The following is a 22,777-nucleotide window of genomic DNA, read 5'->3' on the forward strand; positions in this document are numbered from 1 at the left end:
CCTTCAATCTTCGAGTTGAACCGAACCATTGCTTCGGTCACTCGTCTGGTTAGTGCAACATTTAGTCTGTGAAAGAGAATTTTTTTCATGATTATGTTCTTCTAGATATGACTATAAAGCAGCAGATTTTATGATCCAGTGATTTTATCAGTGGCGGGCAATGTATATATCCTCTCCCCCTTTTTTAAAGTTATTTTTTATTACATTGCAAATAAGTGTTGTACACATGAAAAATAAAATTCTCAAACTTGAAAATAGGATTTATTTGGTTACACAATAGATTAAAATATATACACATTTCTATTTCGGACTGAATGGAGCTATACTTTGATATAACAAATACATTGATCAAAAATATACCATATCCGCTTTCCGACATTTACAGTAGACTCCTGAAAGTCTAAGTCTCAAAAGTCTGAGGCTCCGCTTATTTCAATTCAATTACTTTTAAAACTCTAACATTAAAAAAAAAAATTATTTTAAAAAGAAACATATGTGGAATTAGGTTTCAAGCCAAGGCTAGCACAGCTTCCTTAGCTCTAGTCTAGCATAATATTGGTTTGGGGGAGAAAAAGGGACATATATAAAAAAAACAAAATTAGTCATAATATGTAACTTATTTTTGAAATTTTAGAACATTATTTAACTACAACAAAGAAATAAATTTTTACTTTAAAACTAAGTCATATATTTTGTTATTTACGTTCAATAGCCCCTCGTTATACCTCTCATTCGGATATATCGCTCTTTCCGTCTGTCCCTCGAAATATTCCGTCTGTCCCTCGAAAGCCTAAAATAAGAAAAAAACTTTGTTTTAAGTTTGAGATCATTTCTAAAAACATATGATATTGCTCAAAGAAGGTCCCTTTCTTCTTTATTTTGTCAATGAACAAAAGGAAGCTACTCTTCTGAATTCGCTGGAAAAGCAGCAGCAATTCCTGTCATCCAAATGTACACACCCGCATAGTATATTTCAGTTTGAGATAGTCAGTAAACTATTTATTTATTTATTTCACAAATGCCGGGTACATTGGCCATAAAACCGCAGGCTCTCCAATATTTCTCGACAACACAATTAAAATTAGTGCAGAGCAGTCGTTCAGATGAGCAGCGTCCATGACTTGTCCAGAGTTGCATAAAGTGCAGGGCGGGGAATCCTTCAGTTGAAAGCGGAACAAATAGGCATCGAGATAATCGTGTCCTGTTAAAAGTCTGAAAGCAGCCACAGCAGCAGCTCGAGGAGAATTCGGGATACAGTGGAACCATAGACTAATAATAAGAATAGACCGAGCTATGGCAACCCTTTTGCTGCTCATAAACCAAACCATGTGACTGGTGGATATCCTAGCAACAGCGGGCGTTGATCGTAGCAGACGATCAACGCCCGAGAGAAATAAAATAAATAGGCTCGATGGAACACGGAAGAATGATCTTTTATGGAGACCGATTTGTAAATTTGTTATTCTAAGTTGTAAAAATTTTGTTAATATAGTGAGTTTTTCGTTTAGATAGTACTGTGCATTTTCTTTATTCAATTTCAATAACTCTTTAAGCAATTAAGGATGCATGCGCCCAAAAAGGATCGGCAAACGGTAAGATTTTTACCTGCAATTTCAATTTAAGGTACCGATTAGTACATTTTTGCCTTGACGCAAAACCTTTACGCCATTACGTTCACGCTGACGTAGCAGTTCAGAATGAAATAAAAGTTACCGAAAACTGTGATCAAAAACTAATTACTAATGTCAGAATAATGCATAACTAAAAGCAAAACAGTTCAATCTCTGCACCTGGAAGGTTTTTTTTAATGAAAACACATTGTCTTAAAATACATGTCGAGTGCCAAACTATAGATAATGTTTCCATCTAGCAACCATGCTGCCAAAGTCTTCGCCAAACCCTTCCACCAGTCACATGTAAGAACCAATTTTCTTCATCAGCAAGAATGAGAAAGCTCGGTCTACTCTTATTATTAGTCTATGAGTGGAACTCATTGCACAGTCTCCCCCAGGGTTAACCTTCAGCAGCCCGGGAAGCAACACGACGAAATGCATCCCTATGAACCCTCTTAACCTTTACAATGGGTGAGAGACATCAAGCAAGTGTCATAATAGCCCATGTAGAAGAGAACATACGCCCTTCTTTTAGTACAGAAAAGATTTGTGCTTGGTTGCACAAAGATTTGCATCAAAGAAAGATCTGGGGATGGGCAAAAGAGTTCTCTGTAAACAATGTGCTTACTTTTACTTTTCACATCCTTTCTACAGCAAGTCATACGAAGTAGAAAGTCTACGGGCAAGGGGGCCCATATGCAAAATTTTAAGGGGGGGGGGCTCAAAAAAATTTCCTCCTGGTTTAGCAGAATATTTTCCCCATGGAAACTGATTCCAGTACAGATTAGAGACATTAAAATTTGACATATTTAATGACTTATTCATTAATGGCTGGAAAAGAAATTTTCCTACGTTTTTGTAAAAATAAAAACACTAAAAGCAAGGAAGTTCTCATTTCTAAGAGGGGGCTCAAGCCCCCACTTACTCTCTTATATGGGCGCCCTTGTCTATTGGGAATAAGAGGGTATTGGAATGCTCATTCTTATCTCGCGGTAGCTCAGAAAGATCGTCTTCATTCGCCATTTGATGTTTTTAACTTTCTGACGGTGAAAATTTACTTAAATTTCAATCTTGTTTAAATTTCAATAGGTATGATAGTACATTCATGTACTACATTGAAACCATTAGAAAATCATGTCAAAAAGAACAAATGCTACTTTACTTATAACTATTTTTAATGATCTCTGTTATATCGTGCTTTCGGATATATCGTTCTTTTTCTTTGTCCCTAGAAAAGCGTGATATAATATAATGAGGGGTTACTGTACTAGAGCCAGGGTTCCTGATAGACCGGAAGAATCAAACACTTTTCAAAGAAATCTCACTGGAAAAATGTTTCGATGCTGGACCTTCTCGTGATAGCGTCATGTCTGCTAAATTAAATAAAAATATTAAAAAAAAAATTCTCAATTTTCAAAAATCTCACTCTAATTTCAACAGTTTGAATGATGGTGAGATTTTCTCACCCTCACATGTCTCATTTTCCTCCTGCTAGAGCCAATGTGCAGTTTAAGTATTTGAGTTTAAAAATTGTTTACTTTAGGTACACCAACACATAGTAAGGTATCTAAACTTTTATATTAAAAGAGTGATAATTACACTAAAAAAGCATATCAAAATTATCACAAGATAGCAATCACAAAATAATTTCCAATGTTAAATTCCTGAATTCTATACGATTAAGTTTTCATAATTTGCGACACTATTTACGAAAACTAAGATCTGTGGCAGTTACACAGCTTTCAAGAACACTTTGAGACGGTACGGTAAAACAAATTAAAAGCCATAGTTAAACACGCAACACAACAACCGGAAAAACAAACTAAAAAAATAAATACCGTATTTTCGGGAATAAGCGCTGCGGCGCATACAAGAAAAAATAAAAAAATTGCCGGTGCGGCTCATATAACAAGTGTGGCGGATACAGTGTTTTTTTTATTTTAATTTTTTTAATTAAGTTTTAAAAAAAAGTTTAAAATGCTGCTAACAGATGGCACCACATCGTTTGCTTTCATTTTGCCAAATCCTTCGCCCTTGGGCGACAAGTAAACAGGGTTGGCCTGATTGGACCCAATGGGTTTTTTTTGAAAAAAACCATTTAAAAAAACCCATTATTTAGCCCACTTTTGGGTTTTTTTTAATTTCTGAGAAGTTTTTTAAAAAAATAATAAATTTAAATACTTTCATAATTTAAAATTTATTTTTTATTTGTTCTTCACCACAGACAATGGGGAAAAAATGAATTTTGAACTTTAATAGATATTTCTTAACTCTTAACGCATTAAAAAAGTACTTCAAAGATTTTAAATGAATATATTTAACTTTTTTCTTTAACTGGTCAATGAATAACTCAAATTATCTTGACTAAGTCCTGTCACGTCTGATTTTCTCAATATTTGTAGAGTGTACAGAGGAAACCAACACGTCACATATCTTGAATAAACATGGTATATATTTTAGAAATTAACAGGTTTTACAAACGGTCAGATAAAAATACTGTACATCCTATTCTGTTTTCTATTATTTTACGAAAAAGTTTAATATTTCTTTCTCTGAACACAGAAATAGAAAAACAGGCAACATAAAATTCAAAGAAATTTCTTGAAATTCAGTAAAAAGGGATTTAAACTACTTGAGGTTCCACAGTAGTTTTGCATAACAAAATGAAATACAATAAAGTAAAAGGCAAAAAAAAAAAAAAATAATAATTTAATAAAGCGAACAATAGATTTTATCACTCGAGAAGTAACTTGCCTTAACTATTGGTAATCATGGAAACTAAAAACTCTGAAACTTCACTATTCTTGGGTTTCATCGTCTTCTATACTTTTCTTCAGAAAACATCGAGTTTTAACTAGTTTTCCAGCTTTTTTTACCCCAAGATAATTTTTGCGCTTTGTCTGTATACTTACGATACAATATTTCACAAGTACCACATTTTCCCTAAAAAAAGACAAAAAAAACCCCAATTTCTTTTAAAAAACCCAGCTTTAGTGTTTTATTAAAAAAAAACCTGGGTCCATGGGCTTTTTAAAAAAAACCCGGGTTTTTGCCAACCCTGCAAGTAAAGCAAAGAGGGAGGTGAGTCAGCAATTGCACGTGTTTCCCTGAGGAGAGAAACGCTGATTTTATTTTACGGAATTACGATCTTTTTTTACGGAATTTTTTCGGAGTTGCTTTTGAAATAAATAATGAACTAAGCATTTGAAAAGTTATACTGCAGCTTTTAAGTTTAAGGTAATAAAGGCGGAAGCAATTGGAAATCGCTTTTCTGCCAGAGAGTTTGGCATTGACGAGAGACGTGTTTGCCGTTGGAAATCGGATAAATTAACCATCAAAAGGGATGGCGAAAGCAAATAGTGCAAAATGGGGATTTTCAAAAATATTTCATTATCGTTAATTAAAAATACTAACGAGAAATAAAAAAATATTTTTTATTTACAGTTAATTCAGCTTTCTTTACTACTGATTGCGCTTTTAAATTGCTTAATGCTGGGTCCAATGCTTTTGGAAGGTGCGGCGCCTACATTAAAAAACTTTTCCCTTTGAGAATATATTACGATGCGGCGCTTATTCCCGAAAATACTGTAAATAGATTAATCAAGGTGAAAAAAATTCTGTTTGTTTTTATTCTGTTTGATTTCAAATTCTGTTATGTAATTAACTTGACATTTTTAAAGTACACAATTATGTAAATGACACAAAAGGAAAGACATTTAATTACAGATCACAACCAACTCCAGATAAGACACATAAAAGCATGGCGCTCGATTGTCACTATAGCTCACTAAAACCTCGACTAGATGAAGCCCTAAGGTCAGAAGTTCAAGATTTAATATTAAAAAAAAAAATCAAGTATCAAGAACATTAAAAACAATGTGCAATATTTTCAATTACTATTTTACACTCCATTATTACGGTGAAGGTTTTATATGGGATGCAAAACATTAAGTATTGAAAAAAGTATTTAACCACTTTACACTAGGATTCATTTTAAACTTCAGAGTCCAATAACATGTTTAACCCATAGAATTTAGAAACCAGTCCATCAGCCTGCCCAATTACATGTTTTAGTCTTTTGAATCTAGAAAATATATGTTCAGCTTACAAATGAATATAAGTTCTACACATATCTTATTAGTATTATTAGTATATAAAGAGAAACAGGGAAATTATGTCCATTACTCATCCTATCTGTTACTGGGTATCATCATATTTTTCGGTGTCTGTCACTGGGGGGTCGGACTTCTTTTTGAAATTGAGCAAATACAGATAGAATTCACTACTTCAGAGGATCCAGAAGCTGCCAAACGTTAGATGAGATGTAGTAGCATGGGATAAGTATGTGCCGTTTATTTTTCAAACCCCGATATTACAAATAACCCCGATTTAACGTATAAAAGTTTCGGTCCCGATGAAGTCGTTAAATTGGGGTCCGACTAACAATTTCTTTTCCCTTTCCTTTTCCAGACCTAAAAAAAAAAAAGGTCTACAGTTATGTGTACTAGCTGATTAACATTTCCCAATCAAACCGTTTATAAAGAACAAAAAAAGTACCAATTACTGTAAAAATACTAAATATGAATAGTGAGTTTATACTCACTAACGCCAGCCAATGCCCCAAAACTTTTGGATGGCAAAACGCAAAAAAATCTGGATTTAATCTGGAGCACTTGAAAACAGGTTGTAAAAAGCTTTTTTTTGTCAGGTCTACTCAAATACTAAAATCTTGACATGGTTTAAAAATGTTTGATGTTTAATCTCATTTTGAAAATGCATTAAAATACATCGTGTGTTCTCCACTTAAATTAGTATTAACATGATTACAAAGAATAAATACACAACAAGAAAGCATTTTTTGGTGTGCCAGATGCATTTTCTGATGTAGAGTTGCTGGTTTAAACTAGGGTCGGTCATTTTGCCTGGCAAATTAAACATTTGTCTGGATTTCAAAAATGTACATAAGAAAAAATAATTTTGTTCACAATCCAATAGAGACTTAAATTAAAACCGATAATCGAGACTTAGATTTTTTCAATAACATTAATATGATGATTAAAATAATTTAAAACAACATTCTGTGAAACAGGCTGGAAATAGATAACGTTTTACAACTTGCTTCTTGTAATGTAATGTTAAAAGAAAAAAAAAAAAAAGTTTCGATATAAAGAATTCAATTGAATTTGAATGAGATCAAAACTATATCACGTGCAATTTTCATTAATAAAGTTATAGTTCAATATGAGTGATAAAATTTTTCATATTTGTAATACATTTTAATCACAATTCTCACTAAATTACAATTCTTCTGATAGCATAGGCAAGCTGGCATTACTTCTGTGTTAAAAATTAATTAAAAGATACCGGGTGGCCCAGCGGGTAATGTTTGAAACAAAGTCCAATAGATGGCGCTAGGTGCACGTGAGTGAAGACAAACTTGGTGCGCATGCTCCGTTGAGTGGGCAATTGTAAATGTGATGTTCCTTCAGTGTGCGGTGCGCTTTGGGTGTGATTCTCGTTAGTAAAAATGAACAAATATTTGACGGAAGTTCGCATATTTATTGTGCTACAAATGGCCAGATGTGATGAGAATGTGAGGGCAGTTCAACGAGCATGGCAGGAGAAGTTCCACAATAACAATTGGCCCTGTTTTCATCGATGGAACTCCAAGCGCAGTGAAATACAGAAAGTTACTGGATGAGGAGTTCATCCCTTTTCTTCATGGTAATGACTTGATCCAAGGTCATTGGTTTATGCAGGATGGAGCAAGACCACATCGTACCGCGGATGTTTCCGAGATGCTCAATGAGCATTTTAGCAATCGATTCATTGGGTTCGATTACCCACCGAACTTCCAAGGTGGTATCGAATGGCCCCCCATACTCACTAGATCTGCACCCCTGAGATTATTACCTATGGGGTTATTTGAAGAGCAAAGTGTAGCAAACAAGACCTACGTACCTTCCAGAACTGAAAACCGTCATTACAAGTGCAGTCAAGACGATTGACAGTGAAGCCTACTCACGAGTAATGGTTAGATTCCAGAACCGCCTAACTGCTGTCCTTGTTAAAGATGGCGGTCACTTTGAACCTCTATATCATTAATAGCCCAATACAGTAGAAGACTGTTATAACGCCAACCTATATAACGCAATTCTCTATAAAACGCACAATTTTTCAGAAGTAAACAATAGGTTTTGAAGTTTAAAAAATACCTCTGTTTTGCTTTGCAAGCACTAAAATTGTAAGGAAAATCAAATTTTGAAATAGTTTCTCATCTTTCCATCTTAATTCAAAGCTTTTAAGGGAAATTAGTACTTACAGTAAATAGAAAATATCAGATGGCTCTTGAAAATGCAGCTGTTATGCAAACCATGAACAAACAGAAGTGCAGGATGATGCACTTTCTTTTGATTGTGAAACATATTTATTTGTGAACAACTAATTGTAATATTGGTGCTTTAATATTCATTGCAGATAAAACTCATTCTGAAGTGCTAATATATAGATATGTTCTGAATATTAGTTTCAAAATTTGTGAAATGATCTATATAACGCAAAAGCTCTGGTCCCAAGGTGTGCGTTATAACGGTCATCTACTATATGTCCTTTCAATATACTTCATTAAATTCTTCTCATGTCTCTTTTTTGCTTTTATGTTTTCATTTGTTTCAAACATTACCCGCTGGGCCACCTGGTAAGAATGCATCATCTAACAGTTATGACTGCTGTTTAACAGCTGAAACCAAAGTCAGTCAGTTACTTGGCTGTTATTTAACACTCCTGTCTTTCGTATTCACAGTATTAATCAAAAAGCATTTTACTAGAACAGTAAAAAACATTTAGATTACTTTTTCAGTGATGTTTTAAATATTTTAAGTTTAACAGCATAAAAAAAATAAAAAAAGGCAAGTTAAAATGATTAAAAATTAAACAAGGCACACCTGATCATCCTAACTAAAATCCCCCATGTAATTCTTATAGGCCGTGATGATCGCTGAAACTCATGGTAACAAAGAGGGCTCTACAGGGAGCCCTTGTTTTCATTACGTCGCCATTGATTGGTGGATGCAGGAGTGTGCATCAGTGTCTCTTGCGGTCAAAATGGGGAACGTGTAGTAAAAAACAAGTAAACTTTGAAACATGGGTATTGATTGGTGGGTACATGAGTGGATCGTAGTTGCATCGGTTTAATACAGAAAAGTCGGAAATTGTCAAGGCCGGTTAAGGGGTCAGAGTACCTTTCAAACATTTTTTTTAAAATTTAAGTAAATTTTATATTTTTTTGAAACCATAACATGCATACTTATTTCTTAATCAATAATTTATTTTCAAAATTTAAAAATATTGCCTACTTTTTTTTTTAAATTCAAAAATTGAAGAAAATTTCAATTTTTTGAAATCCCCAAGACTTTATTTTTGCACTAATTAAAAATTTTTTTTTGCTAAACGATCACTATAATCATCTCTAGAAATCTGTGCATTCCTTTGCTAATGTGTTTATTAGAAAATTTTCTGTGATTAATTATGTAAAAAATCAAAGTTTTTAAAAAAAAAATTGGTTTTTTAAGGTTTAACATGCTCTAAACATTTTAGTAATTTATAAAATGCTAATTCAATGCACAGTTTTTTCAAATGTGTTATCCCAATTGCAAAAAGGATTACTTTAAAGCTGTATCTTTAATAGAAAAAAATCCTTAGGGATTCTAATGACTTGAAAACACAAAAAAACCATCATCGAGAAAAAGCAATTTAAAGTTTTTCTTTTGCATAAGAACACATAGGGAGCATGGCCTAAAACCACTCATAACTTTTTAAATATTTGAAGTAAAGCAATGAAACTTTTTCCCTGTGTTCAGAATAGTTTTTAGTTTCGAAATAAGCAATAATTTTTTTTTTTTTGATCGTTTCATCATTTTTGAGGTACTGTAACACCTTAAGTGTCAGCGCCATCCAGTGGGGCCATGCTAAAACACATCTATTTTTGCCAGGACTGTTTTACCTTTTTATCTACCTTTGGCAAGAACATACCAATCCTAGTTCAAACCATAACCAGTTTCATCGAGGAGAGTCGACAGAACCTAATCTTTCACAAACTTACAACCCCTCATATGGAAAACATTCACAATGAAGTCGGCAAAAACATTGTGACATTGGATATTGATCGCTCACGACTCCGAGTTTTCAGCAGTCTCCAATTCTGCATCTTCCTCCTCTTCCCCAGTTGAATCCGATTCGCCATCGGGTTCTCCGCTCGATCCTTCTCTTGCCCCACCACTTTGCTCCACATCTTCTTTCGTGACCTGAGGACAAGTAGAGAAATAAATGAACAGCAATTTAAATGGAAAGAATTCAGTTCCAACTTTAAAAAAATACACAAAACATTGCAAGCAGCTATTTTCCTAGAAATACTTTTATTTATGCAATGCATTGAAATTAATGAAATTCAATCAAATTTTAAGACAAAAAGCATATACAGGGTCCATTATGAAAGTAATGGGCATAATGTTATTGCGACGCGACGATAGATGGCAGCACGGTAAAAACGGCTGGGAAATGTGGTGCGCAGGGGTAGAAGTGATCGACTTGTCACATATAGGACATTTTCCACAAAAAATATAGGACAAATATAGGACACATTATACGAATAATTTTGCTTCAAACAAAATTACAACTTGCATCTGAAATGACTTTCCTGTAGTTGAAAGAATATTTTTTGAAAAAACAGTGTACTTTATAGACTAAATAACTAAACAAAATTTGAACAAAGATAATTTTATTATTTTTTCCTCACTCATGACCCAAGAACTAATTCCACTGTTCTTTGATTTTATATCTAAACTGAACCCTTTACCACTTGTATTAAGAACAAACAGAGCTTAAGAAGGATCCTTATGACGTTTTTCAGAGTTTTCTTTATGCTTGAATGTTTCAGCATGCTGCCTCAATTGCGAAAATCCACTATTGCTTATGAGCACTGAACAGTTGCAAAAATGGCAAAATGCAGAAAAAATAATCTTTTCCTTTAGTGCACCATGCACCACAATTTGTACTATTAATGTCCTCCTGGTCCAACCACTCCATACCAAATTTTGTTAAGCGATGCGATTTCGCCATTATAATTCCATTTATTACAACAAACTATGTTTTAACATCATAAAGAACTAACAATCTACGATCCCAAAATGCACTGAACACAAAAATATACGAACGGAAACCATGATGGAAAACAAAACAAATGGCTGTTGCCCAAACGCAAAATTTTAAAACCAACTTCAGATTTAGTTCTCGAAACTCCACCCCACTATAATGACGTCACATTGCTGTAGCCAATGAGCGAAGATGCCTGTTGCAGGAATTAGTCAGTTTTGTTTTTTAATTTGAAATTCGTTTGGGGACGTACTTTCAGCTATATTTCAGCGAAAAATCCGATGTCACAAAGTTGATTTACTGTTCTTTTTAAAAGATAGATAGGGTAAAAAACAGGAATATAGGAAATATAGGACATTTTCAAAAAATATAGGAAATATAGGACGGTTTTGATGCTTTTTTTGAAAATATAGGAAATATAGGATATATAGGACTACTTCGACCCCTGGGTGCGGGATATGCCCTTTCAATGCATCCGGTCGTCAGTTGCTTTCGAGCAGTGTGAGCGGAGATAAGTGCCTCCGCTTGAAGTATGTTTTCAACTTTTGTAACATACCGCAATGGAGCGTCCGCTTGAACAATGATACGCCATAAAGTTTTGCGTGAGGTTTGGAAAAAATGCAACATTCCAGATGCTGCAAGAAGCCTTCAAGGACGATTGCATTTCAAGATCACAGTCTGGGAAGTGGCACAAGGCATTCAAAGAGAGCCAGGAGGAGGTCACCGACGAACCCCGTTATGGATGCCCCCCACCCCCGGTGATCCCTCACCACCTTACACAGGGTGGCGACAAGAACTGTGAAAAAAAGTTCCCCGACTTTTCCCTGATTTCCCTAATTAAGTTCACCAAATTTCCCTGATTTACGTTACCAATAGTAATGGTTTTCTTTCTTTGCTCTACTTAAAATCCATTGTATGTTTGTATAAAATGCAGTATTTTAAACGTTTTAAGTTGTGTAAAGTTGTTGAACTAAAAACATATTTTAAAAAGATGCTACCTTTTTAATAAAATGGTTAAGAAAAACATATCAAGTCAATTTTTTGAGGAAAAAAACCCCTACAAAACAGTATATTAAATTTTTCTACACGGAAAGATTAGAGAAAATTAAAAAAAAAAAAAAAAACTTTACTTCCAGAAACCACTTAGAATAAGAATTAAACTATTAAAATTGCTCTTTTTTTTATTGAAAGTTCAATTTTAGCTATTAAATTAAAAACGCGAAGTATTAATTCAAAAACCAAAGATTTCTTCTTGAAATCGTGATTACAGTAGGCTAATTACTTCGAGACAATGGAATGAAGGCAAAGGAGCTAAGGCATTAATGAAGGCTTCCTCTTTGCCTGTATGGTTGTTTATTTTATGTAGCATTGAAAGCGTAAAAGGAAATTTCAAGTAGGTAAAATAAACAACCTAACAGACACAGAAGCAATCTTAAATTTATTTTTGAACAGATAATTGGCGGAAAGTGCGTAGGGAATTAGAGTACTTAATTTTGTAAAGCAAAAAAAAAATTTTTTTTTCTTCATAAAATCAATTTTCCTTGATTTTTTGTAATTTTTTCAAAATTCCCTGATATTTCCCTGATTAAGAAAGTTCCCTGACTTTTCCCTGATCTCCCTGATTTCCCTGATCTGTCGCCACCCTGTTACAGTCCCTACTTAGCTTCATGTGACTTCTTTTTGTTTCCGCGACTCGAGAGAGAGAGAGAGAGAAGAAAGGAAAACATTGGGGAACCTTGGGAAACATCCATCACCATGTTACAACGTTCCTGAGAGGCATTCCCTCGGAAGAGTTTCAGGGTGCCTTTCAGGCGTAGCAAACACGTCTTAGCAAGTGTATTGATGCAGGAGGAATGTATTTTGAAGAATATTGAACATTTGTACAAATTACGATCAATAAATATATTTTGCCAGTAAATGCTCATTACTTTCATAATGGACCCTGTATTTTAAAGTATTACTAGCGTATTTAATATACTGCACCCTAGAGGCTATATATATATATATATATATATATATATATATATATATATATATATATATATATATATATATATATATATATAGGGCAGCGCATCAGCTCAAGTTTAGCCAATTTGGATCCGGTTTTTCATTGTTGCGAGGCTGGGGTTACCAGAACAAAGTTTCGTGTTTTGCCAATTTTTTTTAAATTTAGTAAACGATTCCTGCGTCGCTAGGTAATAATTGTTTGCAGTGAAAAATCGCCAAAACGTGATAACTTGCCAGAAAAGACAAGCACACAAATACAAGCTACAATCCAAAATAGCTGATGTTAAGCTGATGTGTCGGCTCCTATATCGTCACCTCAGAGCAACACTAAGATATATGAAATACACCGCCAACTTAGTCATTACTGTCAAGGACTGAATTTTTGTGCTAATTAGCACTCATCAGCCCGGCATAGGAAGTGACTGAGCTGGAGGTGGGGAACCTCTTAAGGAAGCCAAGAGTGCCAAACAAACTGGTAGATAATACAGAATTAGCACTGTCCAGACGAGTGACCGAAGCAATGGTTCGGTTCAACTCGAAGATTGAAGGCAAGGCAGGTATTTTTAGTTTGGCACTCTTGGCTTCTTTAAGAGGTTTTCAACCTCCAGCTCAGTCGCTTCCTATGCCGAGCTGATGAGTGCTAATAAGTACGAAACTGCAGTCCTCGACTGTAGTGACCAAGTTGGAGGTGTATTTCTGCATTAGCCCTGGCTATAGGGCAGTAACTTATTAAAAACACCAAGATATCTAATCCCAGAAGTAACACTAAGATATATCTACAGTTACTCTGAGGCGATGATATATAAGGGTCTTACCCCACCCTGACAACAAAAGTTACACAATTCAAAAAACCAGCATTGGAGAAAAATCAAGGTTTTACACAAATAGTAGTTTAAAGTGATTTAGTCTCTAATATTACAAGGCACCTACAGAATTACGATCTCGTTAGTTTTTTGTTGTGTAAATGCATACTTAAATTTAAAAAAATTATTTTTAATTATACAATTTTAATGATGATATACTATTGCTAGAATTGTTTTTACGCCACCATACACCAGTTATGTAAGCTAACTTTGTGCAGTTTTTGTGGTAATAAAGAGCATTAAATTTAGATTTCAAATCAATAGGGTTAGGTGGGGTAAAGTGGTCATATCTTTACTAATAATAAAGCTCAAAGTCTCTCTGTCTGGATGTCTGTGATGCGCACAGCCCCATACCATTCGGCCAATTTTCACAAAATTAGTTTGTAGCGATTTTTCGAAAATTCGATTTTGTTCTTTTTCTATTCCAATTTTAAGAACATTTTACCCAGCAAATTATAGCGTGGAATAATAAATTACAAAATTACCATAATTTGGAACCGTAACACCGGTGAGCAAATGAACGTAGCCAATTGGCGCAAAATTCATCATCCATTATTTGTAAATTTACAGGCGAACCAAACGACCTTTTCATTTTCTACAACGGGCAAAGCCGTGCGGGTACTATTATTATCAAATGAAAGGCAATATCATTGAAATAAAAGGAGGGATGAGGGTAAAATTTTTATTTCAGCTTGAAAAAAATCGGAATTAAGTTTTGAATAAAAAGTAGAGACGTACCGAGTAGCACTTTGGCCGAGTAGCCGAGTACCGAGTACTCGGCCTTTCACTACTCGGCCGAGTTACCAAGTACCAATTATGTTTTAAGAATGGAATAGTAGTATAGACCTCCTTGTCCATATAATGGTTTTTAAAACTAAATTCCTGCTGAAATTTAATCATGCATTATATAAACAATTTTGATTGTGTCTAAAATTTTACAAAAAAATTATTTTTAAAATTAAAAATAAATAAAAGGTATGATTAATCAAGTTTTAATTAAAACAAATTACAGTAAAATCCCTCCAATGCGGACACTAACAGGACAATTTTTTTTGTCCGCAATAGAGAGGTGTCCGTAGAACAGAGGTTTAAGAATGTTATTTGCATTGGAACTGGGGAATTAAAAATTGTCTGCATAAGAGGAGTGTCTGCCTTTGAGGGGTGTACCTTAGGAGGGTTTTCACTGTATACCAATCAATTATAGTTCTAGTCTGCCAAATATAAATAATTTTTAAAAGCAGATAAAACAAATGTGCAGGAACAATGCAGACACGTGTTTCTGCCCCCCCGAGTAGTTACCGAGTACTCGGTACGTCTCTAATAAAAAGTTTTAGCTTTGGAGAAACTTTATTTCGAAAGGCGCTAGAGTGCCACAGACATGTCAAACCAGAGTTCGTACTCAGTTTCAGAAATAAAATGAAGGAGTTTTGAAGGAGTAAAATGAGATTTTGAAGGAGTACTAATGGAGTGTCATTAAATGATGTCACACTTTTTTTCAATATATTTGACCATCTGCACCCTTTATCACAAAGTGTCACACTTCACCCCAAACTCCTCCTCTTGTCACGTCATATTTTTTACAAACATATTGTTACAATGACTGTGTGATGTCACTTTTTGTCACCCTCTCTCTTCCCCTTGTCACAATTTCATGAGCCCGTCTCCTCCTCAAAGTATGACATCACTTGTGGATGACCCTTTTTACAATATCATAACTGCGATTTACTAAACAATTGTTTTTTTTTAATGCAATCACTTAATGTAGTACATTTACTTATGTAGTTTTATATATTTAAATAATAATTAGACAACTTGACTTTTGCTGCTGAGAGTGTGGTGGAGGAAAAAACAATAATCATAAAACTTGAAAAAACAGCCAAGCACCAGTTAAGCATGTTTTTCTTCACTTATGAAATGTCTTAACTATGATCAAATTGTAAATCGAAAAAAATAAATGCACGGAATTACTACATTAAAATCGCCTTAGTGACGAAGTTAGTTGCCAATCGAAGTATTTTAAGTTTCTGTTATAGAGGAAGATTATGTAGTATTGAATTAAAAAAGAAGGAGTTTTGAAGGAGTTAAAACTAAAATGAAGGATAAATAAATACCTTTGTGCTGAACTGTAAAGTAAGACAAAACAACGTTAGAAGAAGCACAAATTTGTAAATTACAGCAAAATGTAATTTACAAATAAATTTTGTAAGCTGTAATTTACAAATTTGTGCTTCTTCTAACGTTGTTTTGTCTTACTTTACAAAATGAAGGAGTTTGAAGGGCCCTTCAAAAAAAAATTATAAATGAAGAATTATTGGAGGAGTTTTGAAGGAGCGTACAAACCCTGCAAACTTATAACTTTGTGTGTCTGGGGTAAAAATGTACAAAATTATAGCAGAAATGGAACACAGGAAACGATGAAGTAACGTAAGTTGATAAGAAGACTTCTAAAAAACCCAAAAATTGCAAATTATTGCATAGATCTGTTTTGAGATTACAAGGAATCCCTTTTTAACAAGCTTTTATTAGCTTCACCTGTATGTATGTATGTATGTATCTTGTAACGGAATCTTGCAACTCAAATTTCTCCCACTTCCTGCGATCGGATTCTTTTGAAATTTGGCACGCGACCTCAGACCCGATGACAATGCAATATTCTATAATCAAATTAATTAATTAACCCTTTTAATTGTTAGTTTCCTCCAATTTTAATCAATATTTTGGCATAAATCCAACAATGTGAAAAAAGAAAAATTAAAAAAAATACATTAAAAAATGCTCGCAAAAATTATTTAAAAATATCTACAAAAACCTTTAATTTTCTGCATCAGACAAAATTTGTTCCAATGTTCCAAGGTAATTAGAACATGAAATATAATTGTTTTTAACTAATTTCATGCCAAAATTTAGGTGAGCCTTCAATTGGAAATTCATTGCTGCTCAGACCATTGTTGAACAAAACTTTTATTCAAATGCATCTCAAATTTTCAAAGTAATATAAATATGATTTCCGTAAACATCCATGGATGACTTACAGTAGCTTCCCATCGGGGTGCCCTTGTCTTAACTTTAAGATATTACATCGCACTCGTTTTTAAAAAATTTCGTCGCCTGATAATTCTCCAACATAAGACTAAAAATCAGAAAAATAAAATAATAGTTTAAAAAACTAAAAAAACACACTTTCGTAGCAAAATGAACTAAAAAGTGAAAAATAATTTTTGAATGATAATAGTCGACCAATCACTTAATTTTAATGTAATACAAAAAAGCGTGGGGGGGCTTCCTATCAGTTGTCTTGAATTTCTTCCATTTGTTGTCCATGCAAAAATGTAAATAAACAGCACCCCACGCTTTTTGTATTACATTAAAATTAAGTGATTGGTCAACTATTATCATCCAAAAATTATTTTTCACTTTTTAGTTCATTTTGCTACAAAAGTGTGTTTTTTTAGTTTTTTTTTAAATTTTTCAACCAAGAAGATCATAGATGAAAGAACATCCAACAAAAGTCATAAGTGTTATGCAAAAGTTGCAGCAGACTTTTTCCAAATTTTAGGGGAATTGTAGGCGAACATTTGGCAAAATCTAGGGGTCATTTCAGATTTTGTTCGACTCAGAGTTGGAAAGTTTCTGCCGAGGCGGTTAAAACCACTGGTAGAAACCGGTTAAAACCAGCATGGCAGAAACTGGCAAATACTCACAAAATGACAGAAAATTAATTATTGACATAGAAAATGCACGGAAAAAATAATTGTTAACCAAAGCACAATTTAATTGCAATATCATCACAATTCAAAATCAAATGTTACATTCTTTGTACCCTGCAGTTGCCTCTTAGAAAAGGTGGTTGCTAAAATCTCAACAGTTTCTCTATTTACTATGCACAAATTAGAATAGTCTTGCAACAGAAGAGCTATAGGCAATGCATCAAGGAACAAGCAAAGCTCGTGAAACTTTCATTTGTTGTATTTTTTTTTAACTAGTCCACCATGTAGTAACTGGGATTGTGGTAAAAATTTGACTGGAAAAATAAGTTTCGAGAAATGGGGCCTATTTGTTTTGCAAAGCTGTGACATTAGGTACAAAATCTATGTTAATAATGGCAAGTTAAATTCTGGCACTTTCTTCTTGAAGCACATGATAATTTCAATCACAAACAATTTAGATGAAGCATATAAGCGAGCAAATTACAATCAGTAATGCCTGTTTAATTCTGTATGTCATTCCTCTTTCCTAAGCACCCATATGATTTTTCGTCCTTCGTAAGACTAATCCAAATATTACGAACATCTGTAATTGTAAAGTTCACTTTCTGATCTAAATCAAGGGCAGTAGCATAAGATTTTCTTTTTAAAATGATCGATTGAAATTAAATTTTTAGTTTACTTAAAAGAATATCATTTAGAAATTACTTGAGTTATTAAAGATGCTTTTAAGTTTTTGCCAGTTTCTGCCGGTTTTTACTGGTTATAACCAGTTTCTGCCACTGGGACGGCAAAAACTAGTTTCTGCCGGCAGAAAGTCAGCCCTGGTTCGACTACAAACAGGTAGCCTGACCATAGTTAAGTGCATAACAATTGACTAACCAAACCCAAAATACATTTGTCCCTTATAGTGATGCAACAAATAGTGATTTCTACAATCAAGGCCTTACATTCGGCTGCCGAAGAGTTAACTCTTTTTTGATGAAAAGAAAACCCCAGATTGCATTTAGAGCCTAGTTAATAGTTCAACATACATAATAAAAGATTTAAAAAATTATTTGGAGCAAATTTTTAAAAATTTACTTCTTTTAGTTTACACTTTAAAGCCCTCGGCCGAAAAATTACCCAAAAGAGGAAGATATTTCCTTAGCAACAGTTCTATATTTAAGCTTAAAATAGCAATCATTTTCTGTTACAGGTATTGTTTCAAAAAGTTTCTCAATTAAATAAGAATTTAAATAAACTGAGGTGATTCAGCATTGCAGGTATTGCATCTCATAAATTTACATTTACTAAAATTAGCAGATACAAACCAAATTTCTCTAGTAAAAAATTTAATTTCTGTAGTTTTTGTAGTAGAAAAAGTATAATTTTATATTTAGATAAATCTGCTGACAATATTGGTGCATTATGTACCACAAAAAGCTTTCTTTCAAAATTTGGAGATGCAATTTTTAACAATTAAAGACGAGTGAATACCCTTAAAAGTGGCAATGCAGAATGTTATAAAAATATTTCCTTTAAATTGTCCTTTAAATATGATAAGCACGAAACACAAGTTCACATGAGGTCAGCAGAAAAGAATGCAAATGGCAAAAATAAATAAACAAATAAATAATAATTAATTAATAAAAAAGTGAATATGATGATATCTTAGCATGTAGTTGTTCCTTAGCCTGGCTAAATGGCATTAACTTACTGCTAAAGAAAAGTATAGTTTTATTTTTTAATAAAGGTATATGTTATGAACATCTTTAAATATCGGAGCAAACCTTTGATTGTCTCTCAATCAACAAGAGCTGTTTGGAAACCCGCATCATGATTTCTTCCAGTTCTTTCTCGTATTCTCGTTGCCTGTGGGTCTGTGTGGCCCTGAAAAGAAATGACAGTCAAGCACTGCAGTGAAAATGTTTGAGCCATTTTAATGTAGTTTTTATTGAATGTAAAAATTTTCAATTTAACATTCAATAGAAATGCATTAAAAATTAAACACCCTCAACATATGCATTCAAATTAGAAGTCCCTTAGCAGACCAGAGTTATATTTTTAGTTAGTTCCCAGTGATTAGTCCTTTTAAAAGCGGCCACTCACTTAAAGGGACCTTACCCATCACTTTTCAGAGTTTTAATTGAAAAATGACTTTTACAGGGTGGATTGATTTATTTTACGAATGTAAAAACTGAAAAATAACAAGCAAAGAAACTTTTCTCAGCTTTGAAGTTTAGGAAGGGATTTCTTACATTGAGCAGGTATAGGACCCAAAATCTACAAATTTGTGGGCATGAAAAAATGTTTTGAAAGACGTATAAGCTTTTTCTTTCTTGTGAGAGGAACCTTGGAGCCGGTAAAAATTTAGGAGGTACAGATGAAAATCGGGGATGTTTTACCGCAATTTAGGGTAATAAAAGTTTTAGAATGAAAGAAGATGAAATTAAAAGGGTTCAAATCCGATCGGACACATGGCAATTTTCATACTCAAGTATGAAAAGGATTTTGAGATAGAATCTGTAGGGATTTTTCTGAAATTCTAATCACTGAAAAATCCCTTTCTTGGGGGAATTTGTTGTTTTGATGAAAATTCAGGAGATATTTACTTTGATAGAGAGTTTGGGAGAAGGCATCGAAATTTGGGGTTTTTTCGGAAAGAACCAGGAGAGTAGGGTAGCGATGCAACATTTATAATTCCCAGTTTAATGTCTTAAACACTTTTTCTTTGGTATTTTTTCATAATAAACAAGAAATAAATATTCCCAGAATGATATTTTGATACAGGACTTTCATAAATTCCCACTATGGGCAACATTGATTACAGTGAAACTTCTAGAAAGCAATCATTTTTATAAATGAATCCATAAGAAACTGGCTGTGGAAAAAAGGTTGCTTATCGGAGGGGTGATATTAGAATTGGTTAAATGGGTAAGCAATAAAATATTGCATGGTACACATGCTGCAAGGTTACGAGCACAGATGATACCTTTTTTCCAATGCAAAAGATACAAGCCTTAAATGAAGGGAATCCCAGAAAAGTCATTTGCTTTAAATAAATACAGGTTATAGGGCCAGAACATGAAATTTACCAAAATGAATCGAAGATGTTAGAAGTAGAGATGCACCGAACATCACATTTTGCAGAACGCCAAATTTTCGGTTAAAATTCGAACCAAATGAGGGATAGTTGGCTCAAAATTTTTTAACAGTAATATTTGAACTTCACACCAATTCATACTGGGAAATATTAATCTATTTTGTAAAAATGTTAATGCATTTCCATATATCATTGTAAATTTATCCACATTAAGTACAATTGTTACTTTAAAATAAATCATTCTAAAAGAAAAGACAAATTAATATGATAAATGGATGATTTGGTTTATGTTTATTTACAACTCTGCCACAACTACTTTCTTGATATGTGATTTGACAACTTAAAACTGATTTGGTAACATGCTATGTCATAAATAAATACAAATACAAAAGTGACGACCAGCAACAGGATCTGGGCCCAGCTAGACTGGTCCTAGTCAGTTTACAATCCCCAGTGAAGATCAATGGCCCTCTTAAAACTGTCTACTCCCTTGTTCATTACACACCTCTTCCGGTAAGCTGTTTCCAAGGTTCCACTACCCTGCTAAAATAATAATTTTTCCTAATATTCATGTTAGCCTGAAATTTAAATAGCTTAAAACAATGACCCCTTGTCCTGTTTTCAGTGCTAAACTTCAGCCCCCGTAACATCTTTCATTTTAATAAATTTAAACAACTGAATCATGTCCCCTCCTCGGTCTCTTCTTTGCTCAAGACTATACATTTTAAGCCTTCTAAGCCTGGAATCATAATCTAAGTGGGAAAGTCCACTTATTAGCCTTGTAGCCCGCCTTTGAACCCTTTCCAATACATTAATTAAAGAATTTTACATTCATCTTACATCTCAAAAATTGACACCAACAAGACACAAGCTATAGTACAGCTTAAGGACTTTGTTTTTTTCAAGGATGACGTTTTACTTCATTTGAAAAAAAAATAAACAGACTAAGGCTCCGGGACCAGATAATATTTATCCAAAAATTTTAGCTGAATGTGCAGAGGAATTAGCAGATGTAATTGTAAATATTTTCAATGCTTCTTATAACTTGGGGACAGTGCCAGAGGATTGGAAACTGGCTGACATTACACCGCTCTTCAAGAAAGGGTCTAAAGGGAGTGTGGGGAAATTATAGACCTGTGAGTCTAACTTCGGTGGTTTGCAAACTTTTTGAAACATTGATAAAAATTAAGATAATAAATTTTTTAGAGACTAATAATCTATTGACTATTTTTCAGTGTGGTTTCAGGAAAGGTGAATCTTGTGCAACTAATTTATTACATTTCTGTGACAAAGTTACCATGGCTTTGGACAATAAGAGGCCTGTAGATGTTTACATTGATTTTCAAAAAGCTTTCGATAAGGTACCGCATATTGCTCTACTTAGCAAATTAGCTGATAAAGGAATAGGAGGGAAAATTTTCATTGGAGTAAAAAACTGGCTGACCGGAAGAAATGAAAGGGTAGTTGTAAGGGGAAATTATTCTAAAATGGAGTGAGGTTTTAAGCGGGGTTCCTCAGGGATCAGTGTTAGGGCCTGTTTTGTTGATTGTTTTTATGAAAGATATTCAAAAAAATAGTTCCGGGAACATGAATTATTTTGCTGATGATGTCAAAGTTATGGGGAGGGTAGAAAATGAAGAACAAGCAAATCACTGCAAGAGGATCTAGATCATATTACAGAGGGGCTGATAAATGGGGTGTGGCTGTAAATGTTGGGAAATGTCAAATGCTACATTTAGGGCATGGAAATAAGTGTACAAGTTATTATTTGCAAGGTTCAGTCATTAGTCAGGCGAAAAACGTTACTGATCTGGGCGTCTTAATAAGTCAGGATTTAAAGTTTAGTCAACAGTGCAGCATAGCTAGTAACAAAGCCAATAAGATGCTTGGGTTTATCAATAGATCTATTTTAAACAAGTCTAAAGAAGGTCTTTTGCCCTTATATAGAAGTTTGGTAAGACCTCATTTGGAGTATGCTGTTCAGTTTTGGTCTCCTTATCTTAAGAAAGATATTAATGTATTGGAAAGGGTTCAAAGGCGGGCTACAAGGCTAATAAATGGACTTTCTCATTTAGACTATGATTCCAGGCTTAGAAGGCTAAAAATATACAATCTTGAGCAAAGAAGAGACCGAGGGGACATGATTCAGTTATTTAAATTTATTAAAACGAAAGATGTTAAGGGGCTAAAGTTTAGCACTGAAAACAGGACAAGGGATCACCGTTTTAAGCTATTTAAATCTCAGGCTAACATGAATGTTAGGAAAAATTATTTTAGCAGGGTAGTGGAACCTTGGAACAGCTTACCAGAAGAGGTGGTAATGAGCAAGGGAGTAGATAGTTTTAAGAGAGC

General features: G+C 33.8%; 1 protein-coding gene across 1 annotated transcript in view; it reads right to left on the reverse strand.

Moving 5' to 3' along the window:
• Window positions 1–488: 488 nt before the first annotated feature.
• LOC129232635 (protein FAM161B-like) overlaps window positions 489–22,777 on the reverse strand; it is a 28,911-nt gene continuing 6,622 nt past the window's right edge. Inside the window, 2 exon segments of the mRNA XM_054866767.1 lie at window positions 489–790; window positions 19,113–19,212. Of these exon segments, the coding sequence (XP_054722742.1) occupies window positions 668–790; window positions 19,113–19,212 (223 nt within the window). The 3' untranslated portion in view covers window positions 489–667.

Source organism: Uloborus diversus, unplaced genomic scaffold (genome assembly GCF_026930045.1).
Source record: "Uloborus diversus isolate 005 unplaced genomic scaffold, Udiv.v.3.1 scaffold_13, whole genome shotgun sequence".
NCBI classification, from domain to species: Eukaryota; Metazoa; Arthropoda; class Arachnida; order Araneae; family Uloboridae; genus Uloborus; species Uloborus diversus.